Source organism: Pristiophorus japonicus, unplaced genomic scaffold (genome assembly GCF_044704955.1).
Source record: "Pristiophorus japonicus isolate sPriJap1 unplaced genomic scaffold, sPriJap1.hap1 HAP1_SCAFFOLD_417, whole genome shotgun sequence".
NCBI classification, from domain to species: Eukaryota; Metazoa; Chordata; class Chondrichthyes; family Pristiophoridae; genus Pristiophorus; species Pristiophorus japonicus.
In genome coordinates this window covers 320900-337010 of record NW_027254058.1, presented here as the reverse complement: position 1 = coordinate 337010, position 16111 = coordinate 320900, and the positions used below count along the sequence as shown (strand labels likewise).

General features: G+C 47.4%; 1 protein-coding gene across 1 annotated transcript in view; it reads right to left on the bottom strand.

Moving 5' to 3' along the window:
* The window catches only part of fgf9 (fibroblast growth factor 9), a 32185-nt gene extending 17016 nt beyond the window's left edge, over nucleotides 1–15169 (bottom strand). Inside the window, exons 1-2 of the mRNA XM_070873101.1 lie at nucleotides 14470–15169; nucleotides 10201–10374 (exon numbers count right to left, since the gene is read on the bottom strand). Coding sequence (XP_070729202.1) covers nucleotides 10201–10374; nucleotides 14470–14647 — 352 coding nt within the window. The 5' untranslated portion in view covers nucleotides 14648–15169. The remainder of the gene's footprint in view (nucleotides 1–10200; nucleotides 10375–14469) is intronic.
* Between the last annotated feature and the right edge of the window lie 942 nt (nucleotides 15170–16111).

Genomic DNA, 16111 nt, shown 5'->3' with positions numbered 1-16111 from the left:
ATCGTCCATGTCTCTGATCTAAACAGGAGGGTGGATATTACTACAGCCCTGTAGACCATGAGCTTGTGGTAGATTTGAGGGCCTGATCTTCGAACACTCTTTTCCTCAGGTGGCCAAAGGCTGCACTGGCGCACTGGAGGCGATGTTGAATCTCCGCATCAATGTCTGCCTTTGTTGATAAAAGGCTCCCGAGGTATGGGAAGTGGTCCACGTTGTCGAGGGCCGCGTCGTGGATCTTGATGACTGGGGGACAGTGCTGTGCGGTGAGTACAGGCTGGTGGAGGACCCTTGTCTTACGGATGTTAAGCGTAAGGCCCATGCTTTCATTATACAGTTCAAGCATAACCCCCCTGCTCTTGTATTCCATGCCTCGGCTAATAAAAGGAGAGTATGCCAAATGCCTTCTTAACCACCTTATCGACCTGGCCTGCTACCTTCAGCGATCTGTGAACCTGCACTCCAAGGTCCCTTTGTTCATCGACACTTCTCAGTGTCCTACCATTTATTCTGTATTCCCTTTCCTTGTTAGCCCTCCCCAAACGCATTCTATGGACTTTAATTTTAGCTCACATTCTCTCATATGAAAGTTTATCGAATGCCTTCTGGAAGTCCAAATAAAAGACATCTACAGACATTTCCCTGTCAACTACTTCATTTATTGCCTCAAAAATTCCAATGAGGTTTGTTATACATGACCCAGCCTTTACAGATCCAATCTCTCTCTAATCAGCTGAAATTTCTTCAAGGGCTAAGTCACTCTGTCTTTAATGACCAATCGCACTAACTCCCCACAACAGATGTTGGACTAACAGGTCTATCGTTTCCTTTTCTCTGTCACTTGCCTTTCTTAAATAATGAAGTTACCTTTGTGATTTATAATCTAAGGGGATTATAAATTAAAATGATGGAATCAATTATTAAGGATGTCAGAGCAGTGCATTTGGAAAGAGGTGACATGATAGGTCCAAGTCAGCATGGATTTGTGAAAGGGAAATCATGCTTGACAAATCTTCTGGAATTTTTTGAGGATGTTTCCAGTAGAGTGGACAAGGGAGAACCAGTTGATGTGGTATATTTGGACTTTCAGAAGGCTTTCGACAAAGTCCCACACAAGAGATTAATGTGCAAAGTTAAAGCACATGGGATTGGGGGTAGGGTGCTGATGTGGATTGAGAACTGGTTGGCAGACAGGAAGCAAAGAGTAGGAGTAAATGGGTACTTTTCAGAATGGCAGGCAGTGACTAGTGGGGTACCGCAAGGTTCTGTGCTGGGGTCCCAGCTGTTTACATTGGACATTAATGATTTAGACGAGGGGATTAAATGTAGTATCTCCAAATTTGCGGATGACACTAAGTTGGGTAGCAGTGTGAGTTGCGAGGAGGATGCTATGAGGCTGCAGAGTGACTTGGATAGGTTAGATGAGTGGGCAAATGCATGGCAGATGAAGTATAATGTGGATAAATGTGAGGTTATCCACTTTGGTGGTAAAAACAGAGAGACAGACTATTATCTGAATGGTGACAGATTAGGAAAAGGGAAGGTGCAACGAGACCTGGGTGTCATAGTACATCAATCATTGAAGGTTGGCATGCAGGTGCAGCAGGCGGTTAAGAAAGCAAATGGCACGTTGGCCTTCATAGCAAGGGGATTTGAGTACAGGGGCAGGGAGGTGTTGCTACAGTTGTACAGGGCCTTGGTGAGGCCACACCTGGAGTATTGTGTACAATTTTGGTCTCCTAACTTGACGAAGGACATTCTTGCTATTGAGGGAGTGCAGCGAAGGTTCACCAGACTGATTCCCGGGATGGCGGGACTGACATATCCAGAAAGACTGGATCAACTGGGCTTGTATTCACTGGAGTTCAGAAGAATGAGAGGGGATCTCATAGAAACATTTAAAATTCTGACGGGTTTAGACAGGTTAGATGCAGGAAGACTGTTCCCAATGTTGGGGAAGTCCAGAACCAGGGGTCACAGTCTGAGGATAAGGGGTAAGCCATTTAGGACCGAGATGAGGAGAAACTTCTTCACCCAGAGAGTGGTGAACCTGTGGAATTCTCTACCACAGAAAGTTGTTGAGGCCAATTCACTAAATATATTCAAAAAGGAGTTAGATGTAGTCCTTACTACTCGGGGGATTAAGGGGTATGGCGTGAAAGCAGGAATGGGGTACTGAAGTTGCATGTTCAGCCATGAACTCATTGAATGGCGGTGCAGGCTCGAAGGGCCAAATGGCCTACTCCTGCACCTATTTTCTATGTTTCTATGTTTCTTTAATTCCTGAATTGTAATTTATAATCTAAGGGGATCATTCCTGAATCGTGAAACTCGACAGTTACACAGAGGCAGGGAACTGCTGCATCCAGGAGTTAAGTGGCTTTATACCCATCTCCTGGACCCAGGGTACTCCCCCCCCCCACCCGCCCCCCACCACGATCCTAGACCCCCCCCTCCCCATCCCCTCCGTCCCTAGACCCCCTCACCGACCAACCAGAGACAATCCCCACAAGGCCTCCAATCCCATTCCCAGGCCTCCCCACGCCCCAGGACAGGCTGGTGAAATGGCCGGACACGTGGCAGATGAAATTTAATGCAGAAAAATGTGAAATTATACATTTTGGTAGAAAGAATCATAGAATTACAGAAATTTACAGCACGGAAGGAGGCCATTTCGGCCCATCATGTCCGTACCGGCCGACCAACAGCTATCCAGCCTAATCCCACTTTCCAGCTCTCGGTCCGTAGCCCTGCAGGTTACGGCACTTCAAGGGCACATCCAAGTATCTTTTAAATGTGGTGAAGGTTTCTGCCTCTACCACCCTTTCAGGCAGTGAGTTCCAGACCCCCATCTCTGGGTGAAGAAATTTCCCCTCATATCTCCTTTAAACCTCCTCCCAATTACTTTAATCTATGCCTCCTGGTTGTTGACCCCTCTGCCAAGGGAAACAGATCCTTCCTATCCACTCTATCCAGGCCCCTCATAATTTTATACACCTCAATCAGGTCTCCCCTCAGCCTCCTCTGTTCCAAAAAATCCAGACCCAGCATCTCCAATGTTTCCTCATAGCCAAAATTCTCCAGTCCAGGCAACATTCTTATAAATCTCTTCTGCACCCTTTCCAATGCAATCACATCTTTCCTGTAATGTGGTGACCAGAACTGCACACAGTACTCCAGCTGTGACAAACGTAGGTCCCCTGCAGTCAGAATCAGGGGAAGTCATATCGGGGAACAAAGAAATGGCAGACCAATTGAACAAGTACTTTGGTTCGGTATTCACTAAGGAGGACACAAACAACCTTCCGGATATAAAAGGGGTCAGAGGGTCTAGTAAGGAGGAGGAACTGAGGGAAATCTTTATTAGTCGGGAAATTGTGTTGGGAAAATTGATGGGATTGAAGGCCGATAAATCCCCAGGGCCTGATGGACTGCATCCCAGAGTACTTAAGGAGGTGGCCTTGGAAATAGCGGATGCATTGACAGTCATTTTCCAACATTCCATTGACTCTGGATCAGTTCCTATCGAGTGGAGGGTAGCCAATGTAACCCCACTTTTTAAAAAAGGAGGGAGAGAGAAAACAGGGAATTATAGACCGGTCAGCCTGACCTCAGTACTGGGTAAAATGATGGAATCAATTATTAAGGATGTCATAGCAGCGCATTTGGAAAATGGTGATATGATAGGTCCAAATCAGCATGGATTTGTGAAAGGGAAATCATGCTTGACAAATCTTCTGGAATTTTTTAAGGATGTTTCCAGTAAAGTGGACAAAGGAGAACCAGTTGATGTGGTATATTTGGACTTTCAGAAGGCTTTCGACAAGGTCCCACACAAGAGATTAATGTGCAAAGTTAAAGCACATGGGATTGGGGGTAGTGTGCTGACTTGGATTGAGAACTGGTTGTCAGACAGGAAGCAAAGAGTAGGAGTAAATGGGTACTTTTCAGAATGGCAGGCAGTGACTAGTGGAGTACCGCAAGGTTCTGTGCTGGGGCCCCAGCTGTTTACATTGTACATTAATGATTTAGACGAGGGGATTAAATGTAGTATCTCCAAATTTGCGGATGACACTTAGTTGGGTGGCATTGTGAGCTGCGAGGAGGATGCTATGAGGCTGCAGAGTGACTTGGATAGGTTAGGTGAGTGGGCAAATACATGGCAGATGAAGTATAATGTGGATAAATGTGAGGTTATCCACTTTGGTGGTAAAAACAAAGAGACAAACTATTATCTGAATGGTGACAGATTAGGAAAAGGGAAGGTGCAACGAGACCTGGGTGTCATGGTACATCAGTCATTGAAGGTTGGCATGCAGGTACAGCAGGCGGTTAAGAAAGCAAATGGCATGTTGGCCTTCATAGCGAGGGGATTTGAGTACAGGGGCAGGGAGGTGTTGCTACAGTTGTACAGGGCCTTGGTGAGGCCACACCTGGAGTATTGTGTACAGTTTTGGTCTCCTAACTTGAGGAAGGACATTCTTGCTATTGAGGGAGTGCAGCGAAGATTCACCAGACTGATTCCCGGGATGGTGGGACTGACCTATCAAGAAAGACTGGATCAACTGGGCTTGTATTCACTGGAATTCAGAAGAATGAGAGGGGACCTCATAGAAACGTTTAAAATTCTGACGGGTTTAGACAGGTTAGATGCAGGAAGAATGTTCCCAATGTTGGTGAAGTCCAGAACCAGGGGTCACAGTCTGAGGATAAGGGGTAAGCCATTTAGGACCGAGATGAGGAGAAACTTCTTCACGCAGAGAGTGGTGAACCTGTGGAATTCTCTACCACAGAAAGTAGTTGAGGCCAATTCACTAAATATATTCAAAAGGGAGTTAGATGAAGTCCTTACTACTCAGGGGATCAAGGGGTATGGCGAGAAAGCAGGAAGGGGGTACTGAAGTTTCATGTTCAGCCATGAACTCATTGAATGGCGGTGCAGGCTAGAAGGCCTGAATGGCCTGCTCCTGCACCTATTTTCTATGTTTCTATGTCTATGTTTCTAACCAGTGTTTTATACAGTTCAAGCATAACCTTGTTGCTCTTGTATTCCATGCCTCAACTTATAAAGGCAAGCATTCCATATACCTTCTTAACTGCCTTATCTACCTGGCCTGCTACCTGCAGAGATCTGTGGACTTGCACTCCAAGGTCCCTTTATTTCTCTACACTTTTCAGTGTTGTACAATTTAACGTGTATTCCCTTGCCTTGTTAGCCCTCCCCAAATGCATTACCTCCCACTTATCCGGATTGAATTCCATTTGCCACTGTTCTGCCCACCTGACCAATACATTGATATCTTCCTGCAGTCCGCAGCTTTCTTCTTCATTATCAACCACACGACCTATTTTAGTGTCATCTGCAAACTTCTTAATCATACCCCCAACATTTAAGTCCAAGTTATTGATATATACCACAAAAAGCAAGGTGCCAGTACTGAGCCCTGCGGAACCCCACTGGATACAGCCTTCCAGCCACAAAAACACCCATCAACCATCACCCTTTGCTTCTTGCCTCTGATCCAATTTTGGATCCAACTTATCACTTTGCCCTGGATCCCATGGGTTATTACTTTCGTGACCAGTCTGCCATGTGGGACCTTATCAAAAGCTTTGCTAAAATCCATATACACTACATCATACGCACTGCCCTCATCGACCCACCTGGTTACCTCCTCGAAAAATTCAATCAAGTTAGTCAGACATGACCTTCCCTTAACAAATCCATGCTGACTGTCCCTGATTAATCCATGTCTTTCCAAATGAAGATTTATCCTGTCCCTCAGGATTTATTCCAATAATTTTCCCACTACCGAGGTTAGGCTGACTGGTCTGTAATTACTCGCTCAATCCCTTTTTAAACAAAGGAATCACATTAGTTGTCCTCCAGTCCTCTGGCACCACACCTGTAGTCAGAGAGAATTGGAAAATGGTCAGAGCCTCTGCTATTTCCTCTATTGCCTCTCTTAACAGCTTGGGATACATTTTATCCAGGCCTGGGAATTTATCCACTTTCAAAGCTGTTAAGCCCCTTAGTACTTCCTCTCTCACTATGTTTATCTCGTCTAATATTTCACACTCTCCTCCCTCGTTGCAAAGTCTGCATCTGCCCTCTCTTTTGTGAAAACGGATAATGTATTTAATCCCTTGTAACCTGTATAAAACCTGACCACCAGAGGGCCTACGTGTTGAAGTCCCAAGGGATCCCAGCATCCCTTGGGAGCACAGTATATAAGCAGGCCATCCACGAAGTGCCTGCACTCTGGAGTCTTATTAAAGGAGCTAAGGTCACACTTACTCATTGTACATAATACTCAGTTTCATCCTTTATTATGAGTGTTCCAAAACGAAGGCAAAGTATTCATTAAGAATCATACCCACATCTTCTACCTCCACACACAGATTTCCATTATGGTCTTTAAGAGGCCCCACTCTTTCTCTAGTTATCCTCTTGCTCTTAATGTATTTATAAAACATCTTTGGGTTTTCCCTGATTTTACTTGCCAACATACTTTCATGCTCTCTCTTTGCTATCCTGATATATTGTTAATTGGCCCCTGCATTTCTTATTCTCCTCTAGAGTCTCTGCGGTATTGAGTTTCTGGTACCCATCATAAGCTTCCCTTTTTTTCTTTGTCTTACCCTGTATGTCCCTTGACATCCACGGGGCTCTAGATTTGTTAGCCCCACCCTTTTTCTTTAAGGGAACATACTTGCTCTGTACCCTCAGGATCTCCTCCTTGAATGCCTCCCACTGCTCTGACACTGATTTATCATCAAGTAGCTGTTTCCAGTTCACTTTGGCCAAATCCCATCTCAGCTCAGCAAAATTGGCTTTACCCCAATTGAGAACTTTTATTCCTGTTCCATAACTACCCTAAAGCTTACTGAATTATGATCACTAGCAGCAAAATGCTCTCCCACTGATACCTCTTCCACCTGCTCTCTTCATTCCCCCAAACCAAGTCCAGAACCGGCCCCTCCCTTGTTGGGCTTGTTACATACTGGCTAAAGAAGTTCTCCTGAATACACTTTAGGAATTCCGCACCCTCTGTACCATTCACACTAGTCTTTTCCCCAGTTAATATTAGGATAGTTGAAATCCCCCACTATTACAGCTCTATAGTTTTTGCACTGCAGCAATTTGCCCACATATTTGTTCTTCTATCTCCCTCTGACTGTTTAGGGGTATACAGCACATTCCCAGTAGTGTGATCGTCCCTTTTTTATTCTTTAATTAAACCCATATGGCCTCGTTGGATGACCCCTCTAACATATCATCCCTTCTTTAATAATACTGCGACTCCCCCTCCTCATTTTTTAATCCCCCTCTCTATCCCATCTAAAAACCCTGTAACCAGGAATGTTGAGCTGCCATGCCTGCCCTTCTTTCAGCCATGTCTCAGTAATGGCTATAATATTGTACTCCCATGTGTCAATCTGTGCTCTCAGCTCATCTGCCTTATTCCCTCTACTCCTTGCATTGAAGTATACCATTTAGTATTGCCAAACTCCCCTGTTGTCTATTTTCCAGCCCTTGTTTCTTCTGTCTTCCAAATTCACTTTCTAGTTCTACTTCTCTGCAGCCCAATTCCAGCTTTGCTTCTTTCCCTGCTGGAGAGGAAATATAAACTAAAGGGTACAATCCTAAGGGGGCTGCACAAACAGAGAGACCTGTGGGTGGCAGAGCAGGTTGAGAAACAGTTAAGAAAGCTTATGGGATCCTGGGCTTTATAAATAGAGCTATAGAGTACAAAAGCAAGGCAATTATGATGAGCCTTTATGATGGACAGATTTTTGAATGTTAAGGGAGTCAAGGGTTATGGGGAGCAGGCAGAGAAATGGAGTTGAGATCAAGATCAGATCAGCCATGATCTTATTGAATGGTGGAGCAGGCTCGAAGGGCCAGATGGCCTACTCCTGCTCCTATTTCTTATGTTCTTATGTTTATAAAACTCTGGTTCGGCCTCAACTGGAGTATTGTGTCCAATTCTGGGCACCACACTATAGGAAGTATGTGAAAGCCTTAGAGAGGGTGCAGAAAAGATTTACGAGAATGGTTCCAGGGATGAGGGACTTCAGTTACGTGGATAGACTGGAGAAGCTGGAGTTGTTCTCCTTGGAGCAGAGAAGGTTGAGAGGAGATTTGATCGAGGTGTTCAAAATCATGAGGGGTTTGGACAGAATAGATAGAAAGAAACTGTTCCCATTGGCAGAAAGGGTCAAGAACCAGAGGACACAGATTTAAGGTGATTGGCAGAAGCACCAAAGGCGACATGAGGGAACCTTTTTTACGCAGCGAGTGGTTAGGATCTGGAATGCGCTGCCTGAAAGAGTGGTGGAGGCAGACTCAATCGTGGCTTTCAAAAGGGAGTTGGATATCTGAAGTACCTGAAGGCAAAAATGTTGCAGGGCTACGGGGAAAGGGTGGGAGTGGGACTGGCTGAAGTGCTCTTGCAGAGAGTTCAACGGGCTGAATGGCCTCCTTCTGTGCTGTAACCATTTTATAATTCTATAATACTTTTTAACCAGGAATATTTAACTCCCAATCCCGACCAGCTTGCAGCCATGTCTCTGTAATGCCACCATGTCACATCCGCAAACCTGTATTTGCGCCTCTAATTCACTCAATAAATTTATTATACTCTGCGTGTTCGTATATAAAACTCTAATTTGGGCAAGAGTCCCGAGCCAGTCCTTGTGCCCTGATGCTGCCTGTCTCACACCGTTTAACCTTATTGATCACTCGTGCTGTGACGACTTTAGTTATTTTACTATTCCCTTCACCTGGTAGGAAGAATAGAGAAAACAGAATATTTTTTAAACAGTGAGAAACTATTAAATGTTGGTGTTCGGATGGATTTGGGTGTTCTAGTACATGAAACTCAGGGAGTTACCATGCAGGTACAGCAAGCAATTAGGTATTACCAGGGGGTTGGAGTAAGGAAGTTTTACTGCAATTGGACAGGGCCTTGGTGAGACCACACCTGGAGTACTGTGCAGTTTTGGTCTCCTTATTTAAGGAAGGATATACTTGTCTTGGAGGCGGTGCAACAAAGGTTCACTAGACTGATTCCTGGGATGAGAGGGTTGTCCTATGAGGAGAGATTGTGTAGAATGGGCCTATACTCTCTGGAGTTTAGAAGAATGAGAGGTGATCTCATTGAAACATACAAGATTCTGAGGGGGATTGACAGGGTAGATGCTGAGAGGATGTTTCCCCTGGCTGGAGAGTCTAAGGATAAGGGGGTAGGCCATTTAAGACTGAGATGAGGAGGAATTTCTTCACTCAGAGGGTTGTGAATCTTTGGAGTTCTCTGCCCCAGAGAGCTGTGGATGCTGAGTCGTTGAGTATATTCAAGACTGAGATGGATAGATTTTTGGGCTCTCGGTGAATCAAGGGATATGGGGATAGTGCAGGAAAGTGGAGTTGAGTTTGAAGATCAGTCATGATGTTGAATGGCAGTTCAGGCTCGAGGGGCCGAATGGCCGACTCCTGCTCCTAATTCTTCTATCTCACTGTTTGTGACCTGAACTCTGTGCTTATCCCCTCTTTATCCTTAAAGTATCATTTTTACTATTGTTTCTGACTAAGGCCTCTCCCCTTTATTAGTTTAAGATAATTTTTACCTGCCTATTCATCCTTCCACTAGGCCCTTGGTTTCAGCCCAGTTCAGGCGAAGCCCGTCCCAACAGTACAGCTCCTTCCTGTCCTAGTCCTGGTGCCAGTGCCCCCTGAAATGGAAGCCCTCTTTCCCACACCAGCCGTTCTGGAATGTACTCACTGATCTGAATATCCCTATGACAATTAACATATGGCTTGGTTCATATTCCTGAGATTACCGCCTGCAAGGTCCTACTTTTTAAATTTAGCTCCTAACTTCTGATATTCCTTAGCAGGACCTCTTCCCCTTCCTTTCGTATGTCACTGGTACCGACATGGACCACGACAACTGGATCTTCCCCCTCCCTTTCCAAGTTCCTCTCCAGTTGCTCTGAGATATCCTTGACCCTTGCACCAGGTAGGCAATACACCCTCCTGGACTCTCAGTCACAACTGCAGAGGATGCTATCTATCCCCCGAATTATCGAATCCCGATGACTACAACTTTTCTATTCTGCTCTTCCCCCCCCCTTGGACTGCGTCCTGCCCCTCCGCTGACCATGTTGTGCCGGAGACAGAGCCGCACCCCAGGTACTTACCGTAGTGATTGCTTTCATGGGCTCCGTTGACTCTGCCATTGGGAAGGATCTGGAGATGGAATCCAATTCCAATGCTGCAGTAGAGGAATTGTCGTTTGGTTGCTCCTTTGCTCAGCCAAGTCACTTCATTGCGTCTCTGATCCAACAAGGAAGGAAGCAGTGTTGGATCTGGTTCTGGGAAATGAAGTAGGGCAAGTGGAGTGTGTTACAGTAGGATATCATCAAGCTAACAGTGATCATAACATCATTCGGTTTAAAGTAATTATGGAACGAGACCAGAAAATATCGAAGGAAAAAATACTCAACTGGGGAGGAGCTAATTTCGGTGATTTAAGGGATCCAATACAGGTATATTGGAAAAGGCGATTGCAGGGTAAAGCAACAATGGAGAGCATTCAGGGAAGAGATAGTTCAGGTACAAACTAGGCCTATTCCTTTGATGGGAAAAGGTAGAGGGTCCAAAGATAATGCCCCCTGGTGAACAAAGGAAATAAAAGATAAAATAAAACAGAAAAGGGAGGCTTATGACAAATGTCAGGAGCAAGATTCAGTTAATAACCAGGAAGATTATGCTAAGTACAGGAGGGAATTGAAAAGTTAATACAGGAGGCGAAGTGGTTATGAGAAAATATTAGCAGGCAACATTAAATTGAACCCTAAAACATTTTATAAAGATATAGCGGTAGTGCCCCGTTCGGGTGCCAAACTTGAAACGTTGAACAAGTTGCGCTGGGCGCTAATGATTCTGAACTTCCACTAACTAGACTGTTAGAGCCTCAGGAATGCACTAGAGTGCTCAATCAAGCGCTAATGACCTCACTAGGGTGCTACAGGGCTCTACCACTCTTTTAGGAGACAAAGTAAACATTTAAATCAAGTGCCCCCCAATCTGGCGACACTCCAAACATTTTTTAAGGCCCTTACAGGGCTCTACCAGCAGGGCGAATGAATTTCAGGTGCAATGCAATCGGCAAGGATCCTTCACACTGGCTCCTTCCAGCTCTTAAAGTGGGGGGGGGGGGGAGGGGGGGGGTTGCATCATTGTGCGGATCCTCAATATCAGCATTGCTGGTTGTGAAGGCGACCTGCCACCAACTCAATCCCCTGATCGTCATGGCTGATCCCAGTCCCAGGGAGAGCTTGCCATTTCCCTTTCCTCATAAGTCAACCCCCTCATCTCCGGAATCAACATAGTGAACCTTCTGGGAACTGCCTCCAAAGCAAGTATATCCTTTCGTAAATATGGAAACCAAAACTGCACGCAGTATTCCAGGTGTGGCCTCACCAATACCCTGTACAACCGTAGTAAGACTTCCCTGCTTTTATACTCCATCCCCTTTGCAATAAAGGCCAAGATTCCATTGGCCTTCCTGATCACTTGCTGTACCTGCATCCTAATCTTTTGTGTTTCATTCAGGTCCCGCTGTACTGCAGCACTTTGCAACCTTTCTCCATTTAAATAACTTGTTCTTCAATTTTTCTGCCACAGTGCATGACCTCACACTTTCCAACATTATACTCCATCTGCCAAATTTTGGCCCATCGTGCTGAATGGCCTGCTCTGTGCTGTACGTTTCTATGATTCTATGAAATGCTGCCTGCAGATATGGGAAGATCGGTATTCGTCAATATTCTGGGCTGTTAAGTCATTGCTGTCTCGGCTCTAGTTCCTCATGTCTCACTGTGATTTCCGCTCTGCTGGGCTGGCTGGGTCGGGAACTTCGGTCAGTGCTGCTCCGGGAGTGTGAGAGGGGCCGAGAGACCGGCCCTCATCACATTGTCTGATAGCTTGCCTAACATCCCAGAACAACACACACTGACCAGGGCTGAGAATCAGTTGTTGCTAACTATCTCCCTGGGTCACTCGCCGCTGGTCTGTCTCACAGCCCAAACCCCTTCTCAGCTCAATTAGCCAATCCCAGCCGGAGGCTGCTTTGATCTTCAATCATCGCTCCTGGGTCAAGGGAATGAAAGGGACAGAATGTGCGACATTGATAGTACTGCAGAGTATGACACAGAAATTACAGCTTGGACACAGGCCAGTCAGCCCAACGTGTCTGTGCTGGTGTTGCTGCTCCACGAGCGGTATCCTCATCGCATGTGACTGTCCTGGCCCCAGTTCACCAATTTAACCTATACTTCAATGTGAACATAGAATCATAGTATCTTACAGCACTGAATGAGGCCATTCGGCCCATCGAACCTGTGCTGGCTCTTTGAGAGAGCTATCTAATTAGTCCCACTTCCCTGATCTTTCCCATAGCCCTGTAAGTTTGTCTCTTCAAGTATTCATCCAATCCCTTTTCGAAAGTAACGACTGAACCTGCTTCCACCGCTCCTTAAGGTAGGGGATTCCAGATCACAACAACTCACTGCATAAAAAAATCTTTCCTCGTGTCACTTCTGGTTCCTTTGTCAGTCATCTTAACTCTATGTCCTCTGGTTACCAACCATCCTGCCCCTTGAACCCGAACCCCAGTGAGAGTCAGTGTGTGTGGGATCCGTAACCCAGTGAGTGTCAGTGTGTGTGTGACCCGTAGCCCAGTGAGAGTCAGTGTGTGTGTGATCCGTACCCCAGTGAGAGTCAGTGTGTGTGGGACCCGTACCCCAGTGAGAGTCAGTGTGTGTGGGATCCGTAACCCAGTGAGAGTCAGTGTGTATGGGACCCGTACCCCAGTGAGAGTCAGTGTCTGTGGGACCCGTACCCCAGTGAGAGTCAGTGTGTGTGGGATCCGAAACCCAGTGAGAGTCAGTGTCTGTGGGACCCGTACCCCAGTGAGAGTCAGTGTGTGTGGGACCTGTACCCCAGTGAAAGTCAGTGTGTGTGGGACCCGTACCCCAGTGAGAGGCGGTGTGTGTGGGATCCTTACCCTAGTGAGAGTCAGTGTGTGTGGAATCCGTACCCCAGTGAGAGTCAGTGTGTGTGGGACCTGTACCCCAGTGAGAGTCAGTGTGTGTGGGACCTGTACCCCAGTGAGAGTCACTATGTGTGGCAACCGTACCCCAGTGAGAGTCTGTGTGTGTGGGACCCGCACCCCAGTGAGAGTCAGTGTGTGTGGGACCCGTACCCCAGTGAGAGTCAGTGTGTGTGGAATCCGTACCCCAGTGAGAGTCAGTATGTGTGGGACGCGTATCCCAGTGAGAGTCAGTGTGTGTGGGACCCGTACCCCAGTGAGAGTCAGTGTGTGTGGGACACGTACCCCAGTGAGAGTCAGTGTGTGTGGGACCTGTACCCCAGTGAGAGTCGGTGTCTGTGAGTGATTAGTTTGGATTTAATTCAGCTCTGAAATGAATCATGGTTGTGGAATTATTGTAGATGTGTCCGTGACAGAAAACCCAGTGACGAGGCTGTCAGTGACGCATTGCTTGGGAATCACTCCTCCACATTTCTCAGCGATATCTCTGTATTTTGATATAATGACATTTCTGAAAAGACATCAGAAATATTTCACCAGTTTCCCGTTTAATAACAATTCCTGCTAACTGAATAAAACTCAAACACACACAATTTCTCTCACTGGGGTACGGGTCCCACACACACTGACTCTCACTGGTGTACGGGTCCCACACACACTGACTCTCACTAGGGTACAGGTCCCACACACACTGACTCTCACTGGGGTACGGATCCCACACACACCGACTCTCACTGGGGTAGGGTCCCACACACACTGACTCTCACTGGGGTACGGATCCCACACACACTGACTCTCACTGGGGTACGGGTCTCACACACACTGACTCTCACTGGGGTACGGGTCCCACACACACTGACTCTCACTGGGGTACGGGTCCCACACACACTGATTCTCACTGGGGTACGGGTCCCACACACACTGACTCTCACTGGGGTACGGGTCCTACACACACTGACTCTCACTGGGGTACGGGTCCCACACACTGACTCTCACTGGGGTACGGGTCCCACACACACTGACTCTCACTGGGCACCTGATGCCGCCAGTTATCAGTGAACCCTGATCCGGAGCCATGCCAGATCTCCCCGTGCATGTGCTCAGGGCCCGGCGGCCAATTGCAGCATCTGTCCCGATGTACGTGAGGTGGGAAAGGCAGCACTGACCACGGATGGACACAGTCGGTCTGGGCTGTGTGGCTGTGGCCTGCACTGAGTGGCCTGCTTCTAGCGTCCATTGGCTGATGTGGGAAGTCAGATATTGAGCAGTCACTGTACAGCTGAATTTCTTTCGCGAGCTATGGATAAAAGCCCAGTGCTGACCCCTCGCACAGACAGATGACCCCGGTCCCTACCTTGCCACTTGACCTTGTATTTCTGAAGGCTGTTTTTCCACGTCCTGCTCCGCACTGCACCTGCTCGGTCTGGGGTCGCTGCTTCTGAACACATCTCTTGAGCCTTCACAAACATTAACATCATAATCAAGCAGTTCAAGGACCTCTGGGCTGGAGTTAAAGTGACGCATCGCGACATTACCGTGTTAATGCAACTGCTGATCCTGGGGTTAAATCCTTTCACCACGAGCTCCCGAATGTCCAGGGGATTAAACCCTCTCACCACGAGCTCCTGAATGTCCAGGGGGTTAAACCCTCTCACCACGAGCTCCAATCGACTGCATCAATCACGTACTGGAAGGTTGTATAGATGAAACCAAATGATTTTTGTTGTATTTCGAGTCTGGGTTAGTGATGATATTTATAGGGCGTCTGCAGTCAGTGATGTGTTTTACACCCTGATTGGTAATCAGACTGTCCTCTAATTAAAGTAAACACAGTTGGTGCAGGGTCAATCACCACAGGGATACTGAGAACTCTCCCTTTCCACCGACTGGAACAGTGACTGTGGCCGGAGCGATGCTGAGTGACTCGGCGACAGAAGAGCGCAGGTTCCATCGCTGAACTGTGCGGAGTTAGGTGATCCCAGCCAGAGCCATGATACCAGCTCACAGCTTGAAATGGTACAGAGGCAGGGAGAGGAAAAGGCAGCCAGTGACCTTTACTGACAAATACGTGAGCTCGCGGCGAATGTGTATGTGTCAGCGTGTGTTGTGTGATATGTAAGTGTGTGGACAGAGGTGGTTGCACAAGCAGAAGTTACCATGATGCTTCCCGTTTTCAAATATCTGCTCACACAGTCTAGTTACACCGAATGGAAATGCAGCAAGGTGTCAGATAGTGGCAGTATGGAGGAACTGAAAGCGCTGACTCTCCCTTCTGTTACAGTCCCTGAAGGTGTTGACTCTCCCTGGGGTACAGTCCATGAAGGTGCTGACTCTTCCTGGGGTACAGTCCCTGAAGGTGCTGACTCTCCCTGGGGTACAGTCCCTGAAGGTGCTGACTCTCCCTGGGGTACAGCTCCTGAAGGTGCTGACTCTCCCTAGGGTACAGTTCCTGAAGGTGCTGACTCTCCCTGGGGTCCAGTCCCTGAAGGTGCTGACTCTCCCTGGGGTACAGTCCCTGAAGGTGCTGACTCTCCCTGGGGTCCAGTCCCTGAAGGTGCTGACTCTCCCTGGGGTACAGTCCCTGAAGGTGCTGACTCTCCCTGGGATACAGTTCCTGAAGGTGCTGACTCTCCCTGGGGTACAGTCCCTGAAGGTGCTGACTCTCCCTGGGGTACAGTCCCTGAAGGTGCTGACTCTCCCTGGGGTCCAGTCCCTGAAGGTGCTGACTCTCCCTGGGGTACAGTCCCTGAAGGTGCTGACTCTCCCTGGGGTACAGTCCCTGAAGGTGTTGACTCACACCAGGTTACAGTTCCTGAAGGTGCTAACTCTCCCTGGGGTACAGTCCCTGAAGGTGCTGACTCTCCCTGGGGTAGAGTCCCTGAATGTGCTGACTCTCCCTGGGGTACAGTCCCTGAAGGTGCTGACTCTCCCTGGGGTACAGTCCTTGAAGGTGCTGACTCTCCCTGGGGTACAGTCCCTGAAGGTGCTGACTCTAT